Here is a 24,508-nt window from a genome sequence, read left to right as displayed (position 1 = left end):
CCAACACACCTGGTGAGGCCTCTCAGCTGGGCACCGGTGGTTTACACCTGTTACCTGAGCTAAAGAGTCTGAGACCTGAAGATCAAGGTTCAAAACCATCCCAGGCAGAAAAGTCCATAAGACTTATCTCTAATTAACCAGCAAAAAGCTGGAAGTGTCAGCTCAAGTGATAAGAGTGTCAAGCCTGAAAGGAAACGTGTTAGAAATACTCACCTCTTGGTGTGTAATTCGGACTCCGTTATAAAAAGACATAACAGTGTTAGGACCCACGGGTATCTTGGAAAACAGTCCTTCTCCTGCACTGGAAATGAGGGACTCGGCCACATACACCCTGAGAAGAAGAAGAAGGGGGGAAAAAAACCAAATCATGATCGCTTTGAATCCAAAACTAGGACCAGTTCCTCATTATCCAATAAAAGAAGGAAGGCAAGAAGAAATCTTTAATAAACCACAATACAGAAGCACTGAGAGCAGAAGAAATGGACTATGAAATTAACTCATAAAGCTACTCAGTAGAGGGGATAAGGGCATTTGTATTTTTGTTTCTCTTGCGGGTTGTTTCAGCTCAGAGTTAATTAGCCAAGTTTGTCAACACCAGGCAGTAGGAAAGACCTGTTTTAAATACCAAGATGAGTATGTTATATGAATGAGTGACAGCTAAGAGGATAGAGCCAATAAAAGGACTCCAAGCAGAGGGTGGCTAACTAGTAAGACCTGAGGTCAAAACTGGCTTCTGCTCATTTTTGTAAATAAAGTTTTATTGGCACATGGCTATTTGGTTCACACTGGGTCTTCCTGCTGCAGCACTAACTACAAAGGCAGAGCGGAGTAGCTGCATTAGAGACCACAGGGCCTACAGAGCCTGAAGTATCTACCCGGTAGCTCCTCACACACAGGCTTGCAAGAAGAGAAAACCCGTGGTGGCTGTGGAGTTGCCCACATTCCACCTCCCGCTCTCAGCTCTGAGACAGCCAGGCTGCAATGACCGTGTTTAGTGGACTGTATGTTTCCTTCCTGGACTGCAAACCTCAACAACTGGTTCCAATTCTGTTCCTGCTCTGCAACAGGACTGCACATCCCGACCCCGTGGTGAGTCCTGAGCTGCCGCAGCGTCTGCCCCGGCATGCTTGGTCTGTGCTCTGCTTTGTCAGAACAGCGACCGGAGGCTGCCTGCATGCCGATCTCAGGTGTTCGGGAACATGACAAGTTCCCATCCACCGCCTGCGGCTTCCACCCACTCCGGGAGACTCTGCTTCTCCTGTCTGAGGCTTGGAATAAACACACAGGAGACAGAGCTGAACCCAACTTCAGGCCTGGGGTCCAGCCCTGTCCAGCTGGGCCTCACGGATCCCTAGCAAAGGTCTGGCTGAACCTACTGAGCTCCGGGTGTCAAAGAAAACGTTTGCCTCCAGAAACAGCTGACAGTCTTGAGAATATTAGGAGGCAGGACTGTCACCATGAAAACAGAGAAGACTGGCACCTATACTTTCAGCGCTGTTATGTTTTGGGGTGAATGCAGAGCCCCAGCCCTCCCCGCTTTGTAGTGTGGCCACAGCCTCCAGCCGTCTGTTTTCCTGCCGTGACACTGTGCGCCGCCCCGCATGAGCAGGCAAAGAGAAAAGCAACCTGAGGTGGGGTCTTTACTTAGAAGCAGACGGGTCCGAGGGAGAGGATCTGGGGATCTTAGGGAAAGCCCCTTCATGCATGCAGGGCTAGAGAACAAGTGTCTAGAAAGCATCTCCTACATAAGGCAAGAAGCGGAAATAGAACTTGACCTTCTGAGTGCGCTTCTAGAGCCAGGGCCTCGTCTTGTGTGGAGTGGAATGCTTTCTTACTTCTCATTGTTTGTTTCTAAAGTCCTGTTTCCTCAGAATGGATAGAGTCCAAGCCCTGTGAATTGGGCTTAGGAGAAAAGGAGGCGTTCCTGGGGTGCAGGGCATACTTCAGGAGGGTGTGATGCCCCCCAGAGGGCCGTGCGGCTGTCAGCACCAATAGAGGCACCAGAACCCTAGGGAATAGACCCTGGGGGGGCGGGGGGGTCACAGCTGCCTGACCCAGTGCCTCTCACCTCAAGCATTTCACTTATTTATTTATTTTGGTGCAGGTACTGGGGCTCGAACCAAGAACCTGGGTGCTGTCCCTTTTTGTGTCAAGGCTAGTGCTCTACCATTTGAGTCACAACTCCACTTCTGGCTTTTGTGGTTAATTAGAGATGAGTCTCTCAGACCTTTCCTTCCTCAGCTGGTTTCAGACCTCGATCCTCAAGATCTCAGCCTCCTGAATACACTAGGATTGCAGGTGTGAGCTAGCAGCACCTGGCTTTCCCTAGTCTAGAGCTTTCACCGCATGAGGAACTCATGAGAGGATCTGGGCTTTACAAGGGGCACCACCCCTGCCCTCCCCTGCCATGAGCACCCCATCCAAACGGGAGGGAGCAAAGCGCCCGGCCTCACAATACCCAAGTAGTTATCTGGAGGATCTGCAAGGGAAAAGGACGCCTCCCAGAAGGGCTGCGCTGAGCGGGAAGCCACAGGGCGCTGAGCTCCCACCACGGGGCTTCTAACCTCAGGACACCCGCAAGCAAGGCGGGAAGGAAAGCCTTACCTCTCCGATTCGTAAGGGTCTGGAAGAAGAGCATTGGTGGAGATGCAGGATGAAGTCGACTTATCAAAGTGGTACACAGAACCTAAAAACAAACCGAATGTCAGTGAGCGGGACCCTTCTCTGCCCCCAGGACAGGAAGAGCTAATCAACTACCGATGTTGTTCCCCTCATCCCAGGGAGGACAGCGAGTCGGGGAAGAGGTGCCCATCAGTGTCCCCCTCCACTGTCATTTTCAAAACAACCCACAACCGCCAGCTACATCTCTTAAAATCCCTACCTGCTTTTTTCTTTTTGGAAGGGAAACTGACCGTTATTGAGCGCTCACAGGTGCACACAGCTGGCCTTGAACAAGAGTTTCCACCACAGTACCCACCCACTCCTCACACCAGCTCTGTGAGGTAGGTATTGTCCCCATGTTTGTCAGGTGAGGAGGAGGAGCCTCAAAAGAATTAGGCAGTTTGTCCAAGGGCAGAGGACTAGGAAAACACCAAGCCACGACTGAGCAGCTAAGTCTCAGACTCACTCTCCTGCCTGCTCCTAAACCTCCTACCCCTGCACTTCCCACCTTGGGGGGAGGCGATCCGTTCCTGTTTGCTTTTAAATCTTCATGCAAGCAACTTAAACATTGCTTGAGTGCTGAAATGGTTTGTTTTAGGTCAGTCGTGGGGCTTGAACTCTGGGCCTGGCGCTGTTCCTCAGCTCTTCAGATCAAGGCAAGTGCTCTACCACTTGAGCCACAGTGCCACTTCTGGTTTTCTGAGTAGTTTATTGGAGATAAGAGTCTCACGGACTTTCCTGCTCAGACTGGCTTTGAACCTCAATCCTCAGATCTCAGCCTCCTGAGTAGCTAGGATGACAGGTGTGAGCCACCGGTGCCCAGCCTGAAATGTTTTTTAAATCATGAAAATGGTTTGCTATGGCATGTTCAAATTTCTTTGGTCAGACCAAATTGGAAAATAGTTCTGTTTCTTTGTGGTTTTCTTCATACCAGATCATCTGCGAAATCTAACACCAGAGCCCTGGCAGCTGGCTTCACCTCGCCAGAATCAAGGACAGCACTCTAATAAAGCCTAGCAAAGTCATTTCACTTCTGAGATGGTAGTTCAGAACCTAACCAGAAATGTATTCCAGAAACTAAGGCCTGCGGCTCTCCTGGGATTGCCTTTAGCCCCCCAAAACCCTCCTCTAGTATAATGAAGACACAGGGTGTCCCGAGAGCCCATCAGGAGAGAAACAGGATTGGGAACTGAAGAGCTTACTCCTGCAAAGTCAATTATTATCACTAATAATCCCATTATGCAATTCTTTAGTGGTTGCCCATAGTTACCAGGCCTGCCTGCCTGCCTGCCTGCCTTCCTTCCCTCCTTCCTTTCCTTCCTTCCTTCCTTCCCTCCTTCCTTCCTTCCCTCCTTCCTTCCTTTCTTCTTTTGGTACAATCCAAACCAATCCATGTCTAGGAACCTGACCTTTTAGTACGTATATATATTTTTTTCATGCTGGTCATGGTGCTTGAATTCAGGACCCAGGTGCTGTCCCTGAGCTTTTTTGCTCAAGGCTGATGCTCTTCCACTTGAGCCACAGCTCTACTTCCAGCTTTTTGGTGGTTAATTCAAGATAAGAGTCCCACAGACTTTCCTGCCTGGGATGGCTTTGAACCTTGGTCCTCAGATCTCAGGCTCCTGAGTAGCTAGGATTGTAGGTGTGGGCCACTGATACCCAGCCCATTTAAATATTTTGAAGAGGGGATTTAAGTCAGGGAATTGCTCATACAGGAGACAGAAGAGCAAGGAACCATGTGGAACCCAGAAATGGGCAGAAGTTGAGGCTGTGTGGGGTAGCAGGTGCTGTCTGGGATTCTGCTGTGAGTCAGGCAGGAGGTGGCAGCCAGGCTGCTGGCAAGATGTGCTGACCAGACCCCCCCCCCCCCACGCAGGGACATTCACCTGCTTTGGCCAAAGTCAGACAGAAGTCTGGGGAGAGGCAGAGGCTCCCACAGCAGGAGCAGGCAGAGGAAGGGTTTAGAGCAGATCCGGGAGCAAACAGCAACGGGCCAGGAGACGATCGACAACAGGGAATTAATTCAAAAGAGAAAACAACACTCACTTGTTTCTTAAGCCCAACTCTCCCGTTCTCACGGTGCCAACTCTCATACCTCGTGTCTCCTAGGCCGGCACTCGACCGCTGAGCTACATCCCTGGTCCTGACCCCAAGGGCTGTGTGGAATTCTCCGAACACCTATCTCCTCCCTTACACTGAAAGTTTCATCATCAATGTCCTGTGAGTGCCAACTCCAGGTGACAACGCCGCACCGGCCGGCCGGCAGAGACCCAGGGGAGACACCGCTCCTCATGCGACGTCTTTCGCTACGCAGTGCTTCTGCCAAGACGAGGAAAGCAGCACAGCCATGTCACTGGGCGAAACCGTAGCCAGCTTCTCCGTGGCCTGCCTCAGGATCCGATCTAGAATCCCACCCTGCATTTGGCCCTCTTCAACTTTTAACTATATATATATATATATATATAAAAGACATTTAAGGCTATCCAAGTTGGAGCTACACGTAAATGAATGATTTCGTATTTTTGGAGAACTTTGCTTTGAAAAATCTTCTCCCTGTTCGAGTTAGACGAGTGTAATTTAGGCTTACTAAGGCCTAGATTTATTAACTTCTCTTCATAACCCACCCTGGACCAGAAATCCACGCATCCAGGCTTTGCCAGAAATTGGACTAATCTGGAGAGCTTTCTTAGGCGGTGGCACTCCACGCACGCAATCCTGGTTTTTCTACTGTGCATTTTCCTGGCTTTCTTCAGCCAGGTGACTTTTACACCCAGAAGACAAGGTCTCCAGGCGGCATGTTGTGTGTGGCCGCTGTGTTCACTGACCGCTCCCGTCACAGAGCATGCGCAACCCCTGCTGCGGTCGGTGCGCCTCTGGAGAGTTCTCTTGCTTTGTGTTCTGGTGTCAGTGTTCTGGAGAGGCAGCCATTTAAAATGCATTGAGTTAGCGACACCAACCGCGTCCTGGCTCCTCCCTGCGTGGGAATTTCCCATCTACATCCTTGTGACGGGACTCTGCAGACTCTCCCTCGGACACATCAGGGCTCTGTCTCACGTGGAGCTCGGCCACATGATCTGCTCTGAAGAGCGAATGGTAATTCTGAGCCGGGCACCGGTGGCTCACGCCTGTCATCCTAGCTACTCAGGAGGCTGAGATCTGAGGATCGAGGCTCAAAGCCAGCCCAGGCAGGAAAGTTCGTGAGACTCTGAGCTCCAAAAAACCACCAGAAAACTGGAAGTGGCGCTGTGGCTCAAGCGGTAGAGCACTTGCTTTGAGCTGAAGAGCTGAGGGACAGCGCTCAGGCCCAGAGTTCAAACCCCATGACAGAAAGGAAGGAAGGAAGGGAGGGAGGGAGGGAGGGAAGGAGGGAGGGAGGTACAGACATCACAGGAATCTGCTTATGCAGACACATCAGATGCACCCTGAAAAATTCTTGCCCCAAATCACCCCTGGGCCTTCAGCCTAGGCCCTGTCACTAAGGTTAACACTCACAGCGGATGGAAACTGACTGAAGCCTCAGGCCAGGCCCTGGGGGGCAGCTGGTTAGCTGTGTGGCCACTGTGTGGCCAGGCGCAACCCACTAAGCTGTTGTACACCATGGGAGGAGCTGCGGAGGCAGGGCGCCTCTCCCTGCCCGGCCGGCGGCGGCGGCTCCAGCTTACCTCCAGGCGTCAGTTCGAAGTGCGGCCTCCCCTCTTCCGTGGACAGGAGGGTGGCCAGTTTTCCTTCGATCATCTCTCCGTCGATGAACTTGCCGTAGAGCGCCGTCCTCTCGTCGGGGTACACGTAGGCTATCTTCTCCCCCGTCATCTCCCCGTCCTCGTTGACCTCTCCCACGAGGCTGCCTCCGTCCTGCCAGGAGAACCCCAAACATTCTACACCCGGAAAATATTCTACACGTTCATCTCCAGTGCAAGAGCCTCTCCCTGCTACCTGCGCGCTACAGTGTGACAATAACAGCGCTCTGTGAAGTTAAGATAGGCACTCTTCCAGGGCCTTACTTCCAAAACGAGTTATGATTTTTTTTTTATTATAAACTTCGCCTCCTCGCAGTCTGAGGGGAGCACAGGAGGGGATCACTGCATTTACCTTTCCTGGTTCCCAGCTCACAAAGCCTTCTGCTCTCTGGCTCCCCCTGGTGGAGAGTGGAGCATTCGGGACTTAGACGAGAGGCAGGCTGCTACCCGCGGACGCTTGAGCGTTCACAAGATCAGGGTTGCTCCAGTTACTCTGCCTTATTTTTTGCTCACCCTCTCCTGAGTCCTGAGGACCAGCACCACCCACAGACTGCTGCCCCAGCTCCTCTTTCTGCGGGGAGCTGGTCCCTGTGGCTTCCTACCTGGCCCTGCAGTAACACAACAAGCCCCTCCAGTGGGACCCCCCCATGTCTCCTCCTCATGGATTCCTCCTGCCCACGGAGACCATACTCAATGCAAGGATGAGCAATCAATTTAGATGGCAAGATCAACAAACAGTGGTGCAGTACAGTTTGGGAGCGGCTGGATACAATCTTTCCTATGAGAACTAAATAATAAAATCATTAATAACTGTCGCCACGCCTCCATCTCATTCTCTAGGCTGAAGGAATTAAAGGCCATGTCTTCCTGCTGCTGTTTTTCTTTTCTTTCCTTTCACAATACATCTAACTTGTCTCAATCATGATAAAATCATATTGTTTTCTTTTTTCAAAATGAGTGTAAATAATAGCAACGATGAGACCAACAGTGTAAATCAGTAGTAAATAATGCGGGAGATGTGCCCTGTACATCCTGCTTCAGCGACGGGCTCTCAGGTTGCACAGCTTCCCAAGTTGTAGCACAGAGAACACATTTCACTGTCATTATTATTAATTAATTATCTATAGCTATAGCTGTATCTTTATGTCGGCCATGGGGCTTGAACTCAGGGCCTGGGCACTGTCCTTCAGCTCTTCAGCTCAAGGGGAGCACTCTACCACCTGATCCACAGCACCACGTCTGGTTTTCTGAGTGGTTAATTGGAGAGAAGAGCCTCACGGACTTTCCTGCCCGGCCTGGCTTTGAACCGTGACGCTCAGAGCTCAGCCTCCTGAGCAGCGAGGGTGCCGGCTCAGGCGCTGCTCCTCTGCACAGCGCGCTTACCGGGAAGAAGACCCAGCACACGCCGTGGCGCACATTGTCCTTGTACTGCCCTTTGAAGATGAGCCTGCCGTCGGGGTCGCACTCCTGCGCCGGGCCGTTCAGCTCCCCGTCCACGTAGGAGCCCTGCAGCACACCCCCGTCCTCGTAGGTGTAGATGCCCTGGCCCTGCAGGGCGTCGTCCACGTAGAAGCCCTCCAGGGTGCTGGGAGAGGGAGAGGGAGAGGGAGCGCGTCAGAAGAGACTCAACACAGCCACGTCTGGGATAAACCCATCACACACAGCACGCAGCGATCCTCAGGCTTCCGCTGCTTATTCAAAATTCCATCTGAACTGGTGTCTTGGATTTTTATTTGTGGATCCCGGCAAGCCTACCTGAGCAAAAGCTCAGGGACAGTGCCCAGGCCCTGAGGTCAAACCCCAGGACTGGCCAAACAAAATTTAAAAGTAGTATTGGATGCTAAACTTGGGAGACAAGTGCTCTGCCAGTGGAGCTAAGCCCCCAGGTGAGGTTTAAATGGGAGCTCATGCTTTCTCCTCACCATCACCACCACCATCACCACTACCCACCACCATCACCATCACCACTATCACCATCATCACCATCACTACCATTACCACCACTATCACCACCACCATCATCACCACCATCATCACCACCATCATCATCACCACCATCATCACCACCATCATCACCACCACCATCACCACCACCATCATCACCATCATCATCACCACCATCATCACCACCATCATCACCACCATCACCATTATCCACCACCATCATCACCATCATCACCACTATCTACCACCATCATCACCATCACCACCACTATCACCACCATTACCACCACTATCACCACCATCACCATTACCACCATCATCACCACCATCACCACCACCATCATCACCACCACCATCATCACCACCATCATCACCATCATCACCATCATCACCACTATCCACCACCATCATCACCACCATCATCATCACCATCACCACCATCATCACCACCACCATCATCACCATCATCACCACCACCATCACCATTATCCACCACCATCACCACCACCATCACCACCACCATCATCACCACCATCACCACTACCCACCACCATCACCACCACCATCATCACCACCATCATCACCACCACCATCATCACCATCATCACCATCACCACCATCACCACTACCCACCACCATCATCATCACCACTATCACCACCATCACCATCACCACCATCATCACCACCATCACCACCACCACCATCACCACCACCATCACCATTATCCACCACCATCACCACCATCATCACCACCATCACCATTATCCACCACCATCACCACCACCATCATCACCACCATCACATCACCACTACCATCATCACCACCATCACCACCACCACCACCACCACCATCATCATCACCATCATCACCACCACCATCATCACCACCATCATCACCACCACCATCATCACCATCATCATCACCACCATCATCACCACACCACCACCATCATCACCATCATCATCACCACCATCATCACCACCATCACCATTATCCACCACCACCACCACCACCATCACCATCACTATCGTGATCACACCATTGTGACCACCATCATCAAATCCACTGTTTTCCTAAGGTCCTTTTCAATATTCTTTAGCAGCTTAAGAAATTACAAGAATGGTCTTTCAGTGGTTGATTTTTCTGGCCTCAGCATCTAAATCAAACAACTGGAAAATGTAGAGGAAATTTAAACATCTTTTTTTTTTTTTTTTTTGTCAGTTGTGGGGCTTGAACTTTGAGCCTGGGCACTGTCCCAGCTCTTCAGCTTAAGGCAAGTGCTCTGCCACTTGAGCCGCAGTGCCACTTCTGGTTTTCCGGTGGTTTACTGGAGGTAGGAGTTTCATAGTCTGGCTGTCTTTGAACCGAGATCCTCAGATCTCAGCCTCCTGAGTAGTTAGGATGACAGGCGTGAGCCACCGGCGCCTGGCTAAACATCAATTTCAATTAACTATTTTCCTCTGTACTACATGCACTAGCCAATTTAACCTGCTTTACTAGAACTTTTTTTTTTTTTTTTTTGCATGGGACTTGAACTCTGGGCCTGGGCACTGTCCCTCGGCTCTTCAGCTCAAAGCTAGTGCTCTACCACTTGAGCCACAGTGCCACTTCCGGCTTTTTCTGCTTCTGTGGTGCTGAGGAATCGAACCCAGGGCCTCATGCATGTGAGGCAAGCACTCTACCACTGAGCCACCTTCCCAGCCCCTTAATAGAGCTTTTATAGAGTTAAGTTTCCAGTAATAAATTAAACTAAGAAATCTAACTTACAAAGAAATGGAGAAATTTTACAATTGCTAAACATATCCTAAATACACTAACTATTTTACGAATGCACTGCAATTTACTCATATACTACTGCATTTTCAGTCAAAAAGTCATGTCAGTATCCACCTACACAAGAGTTACTAGGGACGTGGTGCTGGCTTTTCTCATGGCTGAGGAATGCTTTTGTCTAGGGTATAATTGCATTTCCTTCCTTCCAAGAGGAAAGCTTGAAAAGGAATCACAATTCAACTTTAAATCCCCATCTCTAGCCTGATTCTCAGTGTTCAAACTGTATTTGAAAATATTTTTATGACAATATATATTTTCTCTTAAAATATTACAAACTCAAGCAGCACACAGCTCACCCCATCTGCTAGAGATGCAAGCGTCAGCATATATTTCCTCTTAACTATGTAGACCCCACGTCACAGAAAGATGTTTGCTCAAAGGATAGTTAGTGAAATTCAGTTTTGCTCTAGGATTAAACCAAGCTGAAAAAAACTCGAAAAAGTGAAACACCTATGAGACATTCACACACCACACACCATCCACACACCACATACACCACACACAGCCATCCACACACCACACACACACCACACACAGCCATCTACCATCCACACACCACACACCGCCATCCACACGCCATTCACACACCACACACAGCCATCCACACACCACACACCATCCACACACCACACACCACACACCACACACCACACACCACACACCGCCATCCACACACCACACACCATCCATCCACACACCACTCACACACCACACACAGCCATCCACACACCACACACCGCCATCCACACACCATCCACACACCACACACCATTCACACACCACACACCGCCATCCACACACCATTCACACACCACACACCGCCATCCACACACCACACACAGCCATCCACACACCACTGACACACCACACACAGCCATCCACACACCACACACCGCCATCCACACACCATTCACACACCACACACAGCCATCCACACACCACATACCGCCATCTACACACCATTCACACACCACACACCATTCACACACCACATACCGCCATCCACACACCATTCACACACCACACACAGCCATCCACACACCACTCACACACCACACACAGCCATCCACACACCATTCACACACCACCCACCACTTACCACACACCTGCCAACCACCCACCATCCACACACCACACACCCGCTATCCACACACCATTCACACACCACACACCACCATCCACACACTACACACCGCCATCCACACACCACACACTGCAATCCACACACAGCCATCCACACACCACACACCACCATCTACACGCCACACACCACACACCACACACCGCCATCCACACACCTCCAGCACCGTGCTCCTGGACTTCCCTGAGTCCCACACTCCCAAAATAAGCACTGAAAACACACTGATGGGTCTGTTACAGCAGCCACACTGACAGACACCGTGGTGGCGTGCTGGACATGTGAATGCCTGTGTGTGCGTGCGCATGCACGCGTGTTTTGGTTTGGTCTACAGTTGCTGACTCGTCCTGTCTCCTGAGGTGCCGTCCCCTGTGGCGCCATCTTGGAGCTGGCCGTGCCCAGTGAACTGTCTGCCCGCCTCGTGTGTGGTGTGGGTCAGCGCACCGCCTCTCTCTGGAGGGGTCTGGAGGGGTCCTGCCTGCACCCCACCCTGCCTGCATCTGGAGAGAGAGGCCTCTTGAGGTCTCAGCCCCGCCGGCTGGAAGTCCTGCCTGCTCGGAAGTCTCCGGCGCACACCAAAGCAGGGTTTGACGGCTCGGGGTCAGCAGTGCCGGCCAGCTCCTGTGGGACACGGCCCGCCTAGCCTATTCTAGAACTTTCCAGAGGCATCGCATCAGTGCTGTGGCTGCTCAGGCAAGGAAGCAAACCCGAGGAGGGGTTCTGAGGACCCCGGGGACTGCTGGCTGGCAGGGGCACAGGCGGGACCCTGGGGGCCGGGCCTGGCGCCCCGAGTGTGAGGAACGGCAGGCGTGGGGACGGGCCTCACCCGCGGGGCCTCTGTGTGGGACCCGCGTCGCCCACAGCACCCCAGCGGCACTGTCTGCCTGCCGCTGCGGACGCTCACAGCTCGCCAGACCCAGTGTGAGCACGGGAGGGTCGGACACAGAGCTGTGCTCCTCCAGACGCGCCACCCTGGAGAGGCCGGCAGGGCCGGGCCCGGCTGGCAACCGCAGCGGGGGAAAGAGACGTCCTGGCCAGGGTGAAGCTTACAATTTGTTAGCCAAAGTCTAGTTTTAAACAGTGGGAAAGAAAAGGTTGGAATTAATCACTGAAACGAGCCCGGTGCTGGTGGCTCACGCCTGTAATTCTAGCCACTCGGGAGGCTGAGATCTGAGGATCTCAGTTCAAAGCCAGCCCAGGCAGAAAAGGTTGTGAGACCGATTTCCAGTAATCCACCAAGAGCTGTGACTCAAGTGGTAGCGTGCTAGCCATGAGCACAAACAGCTCAGGGACAGTGCCCAGGCCTGGAGTTCAAGCCTCAGATCAGCGTGTGCAAGTGTGCACACACACCCCAACAACTTTTTCCGGGCTGGAGTTGGAACTCTGGTAGTCTATGCCTCGTATACACAAGGCCCTGGGGTTTGATCTGCAGCACTGCGAAGTAAATTAGTAAATAGAAACAAAGCTCAATGACAGTCTGTGCTGAGTGTTATTGTTTGCGTTTGTGTTTTGGGGGGACAGAGTCTCACTATGTGGCTCAGGCTAGCCTCGACTGGAGATCCTCCTGCCCCGGCTGCCCCCACCTGCGGGCATTACGAGTGTGACTTCTTTTGTGTGCGTCATCTCTTCCCGCAAGCTATCAGGACACCCCCAAATGAGGCAGAAGCGGTGGGAGCGGAGCACTACCTGCCATCGAAGAAGAAGAACTTGCCGCGTCCGTTCTTCTCCCCGTGGACGAAGTGGCCTTCGAACCTGTCCGTGGAGGAGTAGGTGACCGTGCAGGGCCCGTGTGGCAATCCGTCCTCGTCCAGTTGCCCTGGGAAGAGGGGACAAAGGCAGCGCTGAGCCCGGCCTCGCCCTGCGCCCTCGGGCCCGAGCCCCGGCCTTCCCCCCCATCCACCCCCCCCCCCCCCCAGCCCCGGCCTTCCCCCCATCCCCCCCTCCCCCCCCCCCCAGCCCCGGCCTCGCCCCCCGCCCTCCGGCCTTCCCCCCCATCCCCCCCGCCCGAGCCCCGGCCTTCCCCCCCATCCCCCCCCCCCCCCCCGGCCCGAGCCCCGGCCTTCCCCCCCCCCCCCCTCCCCCCCCCCCCGCCCGAGCCCCGGCCTTCCCCCCATCCCCCCCCATCCCCCCCGCCCGAGCCCCGGCCTCGCCCCCCGCCCTCCGGCCTTCCCCCCCATCCCCCCCGCCTGAGCCCTGGCCTTCCCCCCTTTCCCCCCCCCCCCCCCCCCCCCCGCCCGAGCCCCGGCCTTCCCCCCCATCCCCCCCGGCCCCTCGGCCTGAGCCCCGGCCTCGCCCCCCGGCCCCCGGCCACGCCGCCCGCGGGCACGGCCTTCACCTTCCCCGCGCTGTGGGATTGTCACGGGTGCAGCGTGGACTCAACGTCCGGCAGTGTGTCGGGACTGGACACCGCGTGCGTTTACCTGGGGTCGAGTGGTTTTCAGGAATTACCGACAGTGTCGCCTGGTGACCAGATACTTCCCCACACAGTGACGCGTGAGCACTACCTGCCATCGTCCCCAGCTGGGTGCCAGTGGGACAGTTCAAGGGGACCCACAGCGTCCTGCGGATCTGCAGCCCCCCCCAATCACAGCCCCTGCCTCATCCACCGCCAGGACCCCCGCCCCAGCCGACACGTGGGAGGGATGACGTGGCACAGCTGTTTCCAGAAGTTACTGACACTCCACCGTCCCATCTGTCTAGACCCCACTTCACCCAGGACATCGTGGGACTCCCAGCACAGTGCTCCCTGGAGCCCACCTCCTGGAAAGAACGCTTGTGCTGGGCGTCAGTCAACCTGTGCCTGGATTCCTCGGAGTCTTCCTTCTTTCTTCAATAGCCAGAGCTCTCTGGCTGTCACACTCGGTGGCTCTCACCCCGCGGCAGAGTTAGAAAAGCCAAGCAGTCCACGCAAGACCCTCCCGGGAGCGGGGACCTCATTTCCACAGATTCTAGTAAGTCTGCCCGATGGTGTATGGACACGGCGGTCTGTCTGCTCCATTCTCCTCTCTCATTCTGGCCTTACAAAATGAGCACAACCGGCACGCACGCATCTTCTCTCCTGGGTCTAGAATGACCAAATAGTGACACGCCAGTTTCCCTTTCCTATCCTAAACGGTCACTGTCCAGTCACCATGTAAAGAGCTTGGCTCTTGGCGTATGTCCTCTTCCTTCCGCTTTCTTCTTGCGTGTACTAAAATAGTTCCACCCAAGATCTTTTGGAAGTGTGATTATTTTAGCCAGCCCTGGCCGGTAACGGACATCCCGTTAGTTACACTCATGTAAGGACCGAAGCCGGAGAACCATGTAAAGGCCTCCTTTAAAAGTCCAAGCACCCAGCTGGGCACCGGCGGCTCACGCCTGTCATCCTAGCTACTCAGGAAGCTGAGAGCTGAGGATCATGGTTTGAAGCCAAGCAGAGCAGGAAGCTGCAGACGGTTGTCTCCAATTAACAACCAAGATGCTGAGAGCAGGGCTGTGGTAGAGCACCGGCCTTGAGCGAAAAAGCTCAGGATAAATGTGCAGGCCCTGAGTTTAGGAGTGCATGCACACGTGTGTGTGTGTGTGTGTGTGTGTGTGTGTGTGTGTGTGTGTGTGTTCGCATACAAATGAAGCAGTAAGCAGGAATTGGTGTAAAAAGTGGTTTTGCTACGCCATCTGAGAAAGGCAACCTGGAGGGCTGACACTCTCATCAGCCACCCTCACCTGCCCGGCCCCATTCCTGCTCTCTGCTCAACCACGGCAGGCCTCCGCTCCCACCAGCAGCCACCACTAAATGTTCTAGATTGTTCTATTCCAACAGACCTGCCAAAAGGATGTGCTATGGCCTCCTAGCCTCTAACTCTATTTGGTGCTTTGTGTTGCTTTCCCCAGCGATGAGCTCAGGGCCTTTCATGTGTTTTGTCTGGCCTTTTAGTAAAGTTTAATGTTAGTCTTAAAAAGGTAAAAAAAAAAAAAAAAAAAAAAAGACTGCACATAAATAAGTTAAAAAATTATTTTCTTCATTTATTTGCTCTCTGCCTCCAGTCCATAAATAAGATTTTGTACTAAAAGCAAAGAACTGTTCCAAAATAGAGAAAGGTAAAGCAGGGTAAAGCCAGAGGGCTCACAGCACGTCGCAGAAGCCCCGTATTTCAGGGTTTATGCTGAGATACAACTCGTGGACTCCAGTCAGCTATGGAGAGGTATGAGAGGGCGTTCTGGGATAAAAGGGTAAGTTTGCTGGGTTTAATCCTGATAAAACAAGATTTGTCGCAAAGGAAGAAAGCCAGAAAGGGTTCAGCAGTGCCTCCAACCTGGCTTTTGTATTTCTATTGTTATTGTAAAGGTGATGTACAGAGAAGTTACACGTGCGGCAGTCAGACAATGGGTACATTTCTTTATGGACAGTGTCACCATATTCTTCACTCTCTCCCGGTTTTTCTTTCCGCTCCCCACCCACACGCTGTACAGTTCACTTTCCACACGGTGTCTAGAGAGCCCCACGGCTGTATCTGTTCACCTCGGTCCCTCCGTTTCTGTGTCCAGCCTGGCTTTCTAATGGGTGTTTAGGAGATGGAGCTCAGGGATTTTTCTGTCCTGGGTCTCAGCTTCCTGATTAGCTAGGATTACAGGCGTGAGCCACCAGCGCCTGGCTTTCTTGGGTATTTTTTTGCAGTGGGGTGGACAGCTGGTGTCCTGTCTGCAGTCCTGCCCTTACATATTAAACGCAGACGCCGAGGGTCAGAGGGACTCTGACACGCATTCACCTGCGGACCGGAAGTCCTTCTGAGCTTCGACGTCATCTTCGCCTCACTGCTCTACCTCACAAAGTCGCGTTTAGAAAGTGGGTGGCAGAGGGCTTCTCTTTTAGGTGGTGATTCCAGCCTCAGTCGAGGTGGGCCCACCGATCGCAAGGCGTCCCTTCCCCATGGCTACCTCTGCCTTCCAGAAGCCCCAGGAGCCACAGCACCAGTGTCTCTCCAATCTCCCAGGGGAATTGAAGTGGTAGTTGTAGCCAGAAATAAAGGCAGGAGTTAGTTGGTCTACTGGCTTTTGTCTGGGCTAACAACATGGGTCGTGACTGAAGAGGAAAATGAAAACATTAACTAGTATGCAATGCAGGGACACTAAACACCAAAACATGTTTTCAGGTTAACTAGTGTGCAATGTAGGGACATTAAACACCAAAACGTGTTTTCAGGTGGTGCAGAGACATGAGAGAAAACACAGATCACACAGCCCAGGAACACTTTAATGCCTTAAAATGATTTCTCCTAACATGACGAAAGAATAATACTGGGTGGAGGTATAGCGCCATAGTAGAGCATCTGCCAAGCAAGCTCAGAGCCGAGTTCAATTGCCAGAATTGGGGTGGGGGTGGCAGTTCATATCTGTAATCCTAGATACTAAGGAGGTTAGACCAGGAAGACTATGTTTCAAAGTCAGCCTAGGTGAAAAGCCTGTAAGACTCCAGCTCCAATTAGCCAGCAAAATCTCAGACTGGAGGTAGGGCTCAAGTGGTAAAGCACCATCCATAAGCAAGTAAACTGAGTAAGAGGCCCTGAGTTTAAGCCCTGGTAGACACACGTGTACATGCACGCACACACACATAAATGATATTTGGCTGGGAATGGTGGTGTGCTTGCTTTGCATCAGGCTCTGGGTTCCACAAAATAAAAGAAATTCCAAGAATATTACCCCTTAGAAGAGATGGTAAGTAAGTAGTCTCATAAAGAATTAAGATACTCAGAAGTGGCGCTGTAGCTTAAGTGGTAGAGTGCTCGCCTTGAGCTGAACAGCTGAGGGACAGCGCCCAGGCCCAGAGTTTAAGCCCCACAACCGACCAAAACAAAAAAAAAAAAAGAATTAAAATACTTTAAAAAATCTTTCTTATTGATTATAGAAACATAAAGTAGAAACAAGCAAATATAATGTGCAATTATTATCTCTGACCCTGTATACAGTGGGTTATTTAGAATACATGACTTCTTAAATAGACCACCATAGGTACAGTAATTCATTTCAAAATGAGCCTTTTCTACAAGGGCCAAGAAATTAATAGAAGGTAGGAACTAGGCTTTGGTTTTCTTTTCCTACCAAAACCAATGGCACATGATATAATTTGATGCCAGTCATAGGAAATAATTTGGAGAATTATTGTCTGAAGATCTAGTGATGATAATTCTGTTACTGAAGTAGATTCAATTTCCTTTCTTTTCAGGAAAACCATTCTATCACTGTATAGCTAAAAGCTTTTGTTTATGAAGTGTTGTTAGGAACAAATTAAATTTATCCATTTGCATTCCTATGAATTCATTGTCCTACCTTTGACTCAGGTATAAATATCAGAAGAATCAAGTTAGTCTCAGATGAGAATATTTACTAGTATCTTGAAATGCTTTCATCATGGTAAAAAGTTCATTTATTTCAGACTTAAAAGTTTGGGCCTGGGGATGTGGCTTAGTGGTAGAGTGCTTGCCTAGCGTGCATGAAGCTCTGGGTTCGATTCCTAAGTACCACATAAATAGAAAAAGCTGGAAGTGGCGCTGTGGCTCAAGTGGTAGAGTGCTAGCCTTGAGCAAAGAGAAGTTCAGGGATAGTGCCCAGGCCCTGTGTTCAAGCCCCAGGACTGGCAAAACAACAACACAAAACCCCAGTTAAGTTTGTTATTCCACTTTTGATTGGAGAAATATGGTAACTGTGAACACAAACTTTCATGTCAATCCACCCCACCTGCCCTCTGCCCTGCCCTATTTAGGAATAAACTCTGAAGGGACACTCTCAGTATGGCCACTTAGAGACAGTGACAACAAAGGTGCCACGTCTCACAGCAAAGGCACTGATCCTAACAAAAGTCTTGAGCTGGAAGTGTGACCTAAGTGGTAGAGTACCAGTTGTAATGGACAAATCCAAGCAAGAGCATGAGGTCCCTGAGTTCAAACACTGGCACACACACACACACACACACACACACACACACACACACACACACACACACAGAGTTTCAACTCTGCCCATTGGGGGACTGAGGTCCTACTGCTTCTTCCAGCAGGGCAACAGAGAGAATTCTGACACTTGGCTTCTCTTCTTAGAGAGAGAAAGGCAGAGACCGACTTCAAGATGAAAGTCATTTCTCACAAGACATGGGGCCTTTGACCCTCCCCTGACACTTGGGAGGTTCGCGGGCTGCTTGTGAGAACTAGGAAGTCGGTTAGACCACAGAAAAACTCCTCTGGGCTTGTTTGTTTCCTTTGCATCCACAGGATGTGTTCCATGAAAAGCACTAGAATTTAAGATTAGGATTGATCAAGACTTCCATCCCGAATATGCAATAGCACCAAGTAGTGTTCCAAGCAGTAGGAAACTGCTTACAATCTAAACAATGATGCAAACCCTCCACCTCCAACTAAATTATAACCACGAGACTTTCTAAGCCAAGTAAAAGCAGGAAAGAGAAGAAAAGTGATTGGACTACTATTCCCAGGGCAATTCCCCTGCCTGCCTGCCTCCCGCTTCTATGTGATGCACCAGGGCCTTGAACTCAGGGTCTTGCTAAGCTTGCTCTACCACTCCAGCCACATCCCCAGCCCTGCCTCTTCTCTAGGATTCTTGTTGCAATGCTGTTTGGACAATAAGAAGATCGTGTGATTTTTTTTTTTCCCATGATGGTAATAGGCAATTTAATGGCGAGGGAAATTGGCCTGCAGATGAAGAACAGTGATTTGGGTCTGGCCTGGGAGAAGCGGTTCCGGCTATCTTCATTCAACTTCCCGACCATCGCAGGAGGACCCGACCCCAGCTCCCACCAGGCCACTTCTCAACAGAAAAGCCCACCCCTCCCGCAGACACCACCCGACACCCGCTGCCAAGCCTCTGGCGGATGAGGCAAAGGACTTGTGGCCAAGATAACTCTCACGGGACTGCTTTCAAAATGAAGTTCCCAGCACATATCCTGTCTTTCCCCAGTTACAACTGGGGAGAGAAACCTTAGTCCTTGCTCAGATTGAGGTCAGGCTGTCCAAGCCTGGTCAGCCCGAGGCCTGGCCGGCCGGCCGGTCCCCAGGCCAGTCCCCGCCTCTCAGTGGAGGGCACCAGGCCCAAACAGCAGAGCCCCGAGGGCTGGCAGGCCTGCTGCCCAGAGCTCCACCCGGCTGAGCAGCCAGAGGAAGGAAACGCCAAAGGAACGACTCACAGATCCGCTCTTCCATTCTTCTAAAGATGATCTTCTACCCAGCAGAGGGAGAGCTTGTTTTTCTAAAACTCCCCGGAATTACTTTGGAACGAGTGTCCCTCCTTTTCTAATCAGGGCCAAGCTGCTGAGGGCCTCTCGCTGTGTGTGTGTGTGCGCTTTTCTGTCTGGGAGTATGTCTGCCTCCCAGCAAGGACCCCTTACATACACTGCTGATTTTGGAGACCGGATCACTGCTAGGACAAAACAAAGCAGAATAACACTAAGATGAGGCGGGCTTATGGACGCCCAGGCTTGTCTGCCGTGTGGATCATTCAGGACAAGTGGAATTGGATCTTTTCAGGGCAATTCTTTGCGAGAGCTCAAGGATTAGTTAGGAGGGCCATAGTCTTCATGCCCCTGGAGCCCAGGAACGCGTCTGCCCTGGGGAAGCAGCAGGGCTGATTATTAGAGACAGGCAGGCCAGGATGGGGGGGGTAGGGGTTGCTAATGAAAAGATCCTCAACTTTTGGGGGGTGGGCAGGGGGATACTTAGTGGCTTGTTTTTGGCTGGTCTCTTGCTCTGAGGAGCTGATACATTTTCTCTGTGTCTTCTGCGGCTTCCAGGCCATTCTGGATTTTGTTGTTGTTTTCCCGGTCTGCCCTGATATCTGTGCATTGCACAACTGCACAGAGCTCTGGGGTTTGGCCCCTGGCCCACCCCGCTCACCTCCATGCTCATCCTCAGGACTGCAACCCATCCTCCTGCTCCTTTTCCCCAGCCAGTTGAGTCCTGAAAGAATTTTCTGGATGTACTTTGGGTCTTCACTCACAAAGGTCCTTTCTCAACCTACCTCTGAGCCACCTCCGCTGGGAAACGGCGTCCAGCGGCCTCCCGAGGCCGTCAGGAATTGTTATGTTACTTCCTTCTGGTCCTTCACTCCTTTAGAGGCGGGAAGCTTACTTGAAATGACATCAGACAGGCCCCCCCCTTCCCCCGCCTCTCTCTCTGTCTATGGGGAGGAGGAGACGGGTGCAGCATTACATAGTCTTGTTTCCAGGGACTCTTAAGGAGCAATATTGGGAAGCTAAACATAAACAACCCTGCTCTAAGCTGATGAGCATTTGTTTTTGTTTTGCTGTGGTTGTTAGCCACCGCAGAGGCTGGGGGCAGTAGCTCCCACTTGTAATCCCGGCTTACTCAAGAGGATCGAGAGTTCCGACATTGGCTCAACAGTGAGAGGATGGCAGAAGCAACCTCAGGGCCTGCACCCAGCGCTCAGCTGGAGTTTCCAGCCCTGCAGCCCAGCGCCTGCTGCTCCCCAGCAGGGGGCGGGCAGGGGGCACACAGGCAGCCGGAGCCTCCTCCTGCCTGTCCCTGCTCCTGCCCCGCCCCCAGGCCCATTCCCTGTGGGCACGCGGCCGTCCACCTTCACCAGGATGCAGTTCCACCCGGACAGAGAAATCCAAGGTGCAGGTGATGTAGCAGACGCTTCAGCTCCAGCCCAGATGACACCAACTCCTTCTCCAGCGTGTACTCGCAATGCACATGGAGAGAGAGGCTGGAATCAATCCTCTTTCCCAGACTGTTTTTCTGACACACACTGGGCCCCAGGGGGCTGAAGTGGTTTACGGGGCCGCTTCTCCATGTGGTGACTCTTCAATTCCCACACTTTCCTGACTCATCAAAAAACAAATGTAGGCAGAAAGTTTGGTTGTGGGGCCGGGGCCGCGGCTCTGGAAAGGCTGTTACCCGTTACCCTCCTCAGGAAGCGTCCTAGGATCAGAGCTTAATTTCTCTGCAGAATCAGGACGATCATAATGTTCATCTCCCAGAGCGGAATGGGTAACATCTCAGAAGCACTCAGCACAGAAGACTCACACCACTGCCTGGTGCCTGTGGCTCACACCTGTCATCCTAGCTACTTAGGAGGCTGAGATCTGAGGACCAGGGTTCAAGGCCTGGCTAGGTAGGAAGGTCTGGTTAACCACCAGCAAACTGGAAGTGGTGCTATGGTTCAACCGGAAAGAACACTCCCCTTGAGCAGAAAAGCTCAGGGGCAATGTCCCAGGCCATGAGCTCAAGCCCCACAATGGACCAAAAACCAACCAAACAAACAAAAGAGCTATACAAGGGCAAAGCAGAACACTGGAACCCTGAAAGCAAGGCTGAAGTTTCTGGAGAGAGGTTGGGAGATGGCATTTAAAACACCGAGTTACTCAGACTAGTTTCTCTGGGAAGAGGTGGTACGTGCTCACACCGGTCCACCTTGTGGGGGGTGGGCATGAGGCCCAGGGCCCAGGGCGGCTGGAGAAGGGCTTGTGGGTGTTGTCTTCAGGCATTGTTCAAGTCTGGGGCTGAAAGGCCTCCAGGGCTCAAGCAATCCTCTTACGTCAGCCACTCAGGAAGCTGGAATTACAGGTATACACGACACTACTGGCTTTTCTAAGAACTGGTTTTTTTTTTAGGTCAGAGACCAGAATTTCAACTCAGTAACTGCCGCTTTTGCCCACTGGTGTTCCACCAACTGAGCCACGCCGCCAACCCAAGGATTTTGAAAGCTTAAAGGCTGCTTTAGGGATGGGGGTTTAGGGGTAGAACACCTGCCTAGCAAGGGTGAAGCTCTAAGTTTGGTTCTCAGCGGTGCAAGAGAAACACACACAAAAACTAAAATGAATAAAAATTACTCCAATTGTTTCCTGAGGGGTATGGCTGAGTGACCCTGTGTCCCGGACATTCCAGGCTTCAGCAACTTGTCCCAGCACGGTTATTAATGATGTCCCTCTTGCTCCAATGATTTAGGGCACTGATGTGCAAACTGACCCTATAAAACGGCATCCCCTAGAGACTACCTGTGCCAATCCCAATGGACAGTCTCAGAACCAACATGGATTCATTTCTTTTTTCTTTCTTCTGTGTGTGTGTGTGTGTGTGTGCACACACACACACTAACACTGGGTCTTCAACTCAGGGCCTGGATGCTGTCCCTGAGCTTTTTCACTCAGGGCTGGCACTCTACCACTTGAGCTACTTCCAGATTTTTGGTGGTTTACTGGAGGTAAGAGTGTCATGGAGTTTCCTTCTGGTGCTGGCTTTGAACCTGGATCTTCAGATCTCAGCCTCTCAGGGAGCTAGGATTAGCAGAAAGAGCCTGGCCCCAATTGGACACACCTGTAAAGCACCTGCTCACACTCTGCCAAGCCCTGGGAAAGACCATGGACGGGGGCCGGAGCCACAGCCTAACCCGAGGACCATATACATCCGGGCCCTGACTTCTAAGTCACAGAGCGGGTGGTTTTATCTGCAGAACACAGCCTGTCACGAAGGAGCCCTGTTAAGTTTTTACAAGAAAAAGCAAACGTCTGAGGGCCAAGGCTAACCAGCTGAGAAAAGCATCTTTTTCCTTCCTGATGGGGAGGTTCAAGAAGTCAGAAGCTTTTCAACGTAAAGGATTCCTGTGAACAAGCTCAAGAAGGGCCTTTGGGGCGCTGGCTCTGAGTTCACCATGGGGGGGGGCCTCTAAAGTTAACATCAACAACCACCACCAAAAAGCGACCCCCCTTTAAGTTGGTTTTGAAGTGAATGAAGAACTGCAGTTTCTGAGTGACGTCTGACCCGTGCCTTCCAGCGTTCCCGCATCTCCGGGCTGTGTGCTCGTGAAACACGTGTGCTTGTGAAAACACGAGCAGCACTCTGGCCCCCCGTGCGCCCCAGCCCGGCACCCCCGGGCGTCCCGGCCCCGCACCCCCGGGCGCCCCCAGCTCCGCACCCCCGGGGCGCTCAAGCCCCGCACCCCCGGGCGTCCCGGTCCCGCACCCCCGGGCGCCCCGGCCCCGCATCCCCGGGGCGCTCAAGCCCCGCATCCCCGGGCGTCCCGGCCCCGCACCCCCGGGCGCCCAAGCCCAGCACCCACAGGCGCCCCAGCCGCGGCCACTCCACTGGCCTCTGGTGTTGCGGGACCTTGTCTGTAGAAAGCACGAGGACGGTCCACCGGGGCGCTGACTAGCGGACCACGCGGCCACCGAGCGCTACCGGGCGGGCCGGCGGGACTTTCCGCGCGCGGCTACCGAACCCCCGCGCCTGGGGCAGCGCACAGCCGGTGGCAGCGCGGCGCCGCCGCCTCGGGCTGCGCAACGAGCAAAACACAGGAAGAAAAGAAAAACAAGAGGCGGAGAAACTCCCGGGAGCGGGGCGGGCGGCGGGGGCGGCCCTCCCCGCGCCCCGAAGTTGGAGGCGCCCCGCGGCTCGGCCGTCCCACCGCGAGGGAGGGGGCGGCGCGGGCCGGGCCCGCCGGGGCCACGCGTGTTCGAGCCCCTCGATGCCCCGAGATGACTTCATCTTCCCGGAGGAGCGGCCGCGTCAGCCACGTGCCCGACCCGACCCCGTGCGCGCCGCGGGGATCTCCAGCCCCCAGACCCCGGCCCTCCGACCCCGGCCCCGATCCCCCGACCCCGGAACCCCCCCCCCGACCCCGTGCGCCCCGTGGGGATCTCGGGCCCTCCGACCCCGGCCCCGATCCCCCGACGCCAGCCACCCCCCCGACCCCGTGCGCGCCGTGGGGACCCCGGGCCTCTCCCCGACCCTGGCGCGGCCGCCCCAAGAGTCTCACCGCGGAGCTGGGGGCGGCTCCTCGGAGACCACCGGCGGCGGGGACGGTGCGTCCCCCTCCGTCCCCGCCGCGGGGAGGCCAGGGCGCGGGGCGGGCTCGCAACTCCGAGCCGCGGCGCGGGGCTGGCCAAGCGGGATGGCGCCGCCGAGCGGCCCGGGGACCCCCAGCCCCGCGGAGCCCCACTCCGGGCGGTACCACGCCGCGATCGGACCGCGCCGCGCGACCCTCGCCCGCCACCCGCGCCGGGGACCCGGGCGGCCGCAGGCCCGACCCCGCCGATCGCCCGCCGGGCCCGGGCCGCGGGCCCCGCCCGTACCTTCCACCGCCTCCTCCACCATCTCCTCGTCGCTGTCCATGGCGGCGGGGGCCCGGGCCGGCTCCGGGCCGCGCGGCTGCCTCCCGTCGCTCGGGTCTGCGGGCCGCGAGCGATCGCTGGG

General features: G+C 53.5%; 2 protein-coding genes across 2 annotated transcripts in view; one reads left to right on the top strand and one right to left on the bottom strand.

Moving 5' to 3' along the window:
* Rab33b (RAB33B, member RAS oncogene family) overlaps positions 1–6,291 on the top strand; it is a 27,594-nt gene extending 21,303 nt beyond the window's left edge. The window contains exons 3-4 of the mRNA XM_042701575.1: positions 1,396–1,400; positions 6,281–6,291. The gene's annotated coding sequence lies outside the window, so the exon portion shown is untranslated. The remainder of the gene's footprint in view (positions 1–1,395; positions 1,401–6,280) is intronic.
* Setd7 (SET domain containing 7, histone lysine methyltransferase) overlaps positions 1–24,508 on the bottom strand; it is a 26,623-nt gene extending 2,115 nt beyond the window's left edge. Inside the window, exons 1-6 of the mRNA XM_042701572.1 lie at positions 24,388–24,508; positions 13,002–13,131; positions 7,782–7,983; positions 6,324–6,513; positions 2,605–2,686; positions 214–331 (exon numbers count right to left, since the gene is read on the bottom strand). Of these exons, the coding sequence (XP_042557506.1) occupies positions 214–331; positions 2,605–2,686; positions 6,324–6,513; positions 7,782–7,983; positions 13,002–13,131; positions 24,388–24,427 (762 nt within the window). The 5' untranslated portion in view covers positions 24,428–24,508. The remainder of the gene's footprint in view (positions 1–213; positions 332–2,604; positions 2,687–6,323; positions 6,514–7,781; positions 7,984–13,001; positions 13,132–24,387) is intronic.

Source organism: Dipodomys spectabilis, unplaced genomic scaffold (assembly GCF_019054845.1).
Source record: "Dipodomys spectabilis isolate Male_0828 unplaced genomic scaffold, ASM1905484v1 ptg000297l, whole genome shotgun sequence".
In the NCBI taxonomy this organism is placed as follows: Eukaryota; Metazoa; Chordata; class Mammalia; order Rodentia; family Heteromyidae; genus Dipodomys; species Dipodomys spectabilis.
This window is presented reverse-complemented; position numbering and strand designations above follow the sequence as displayed.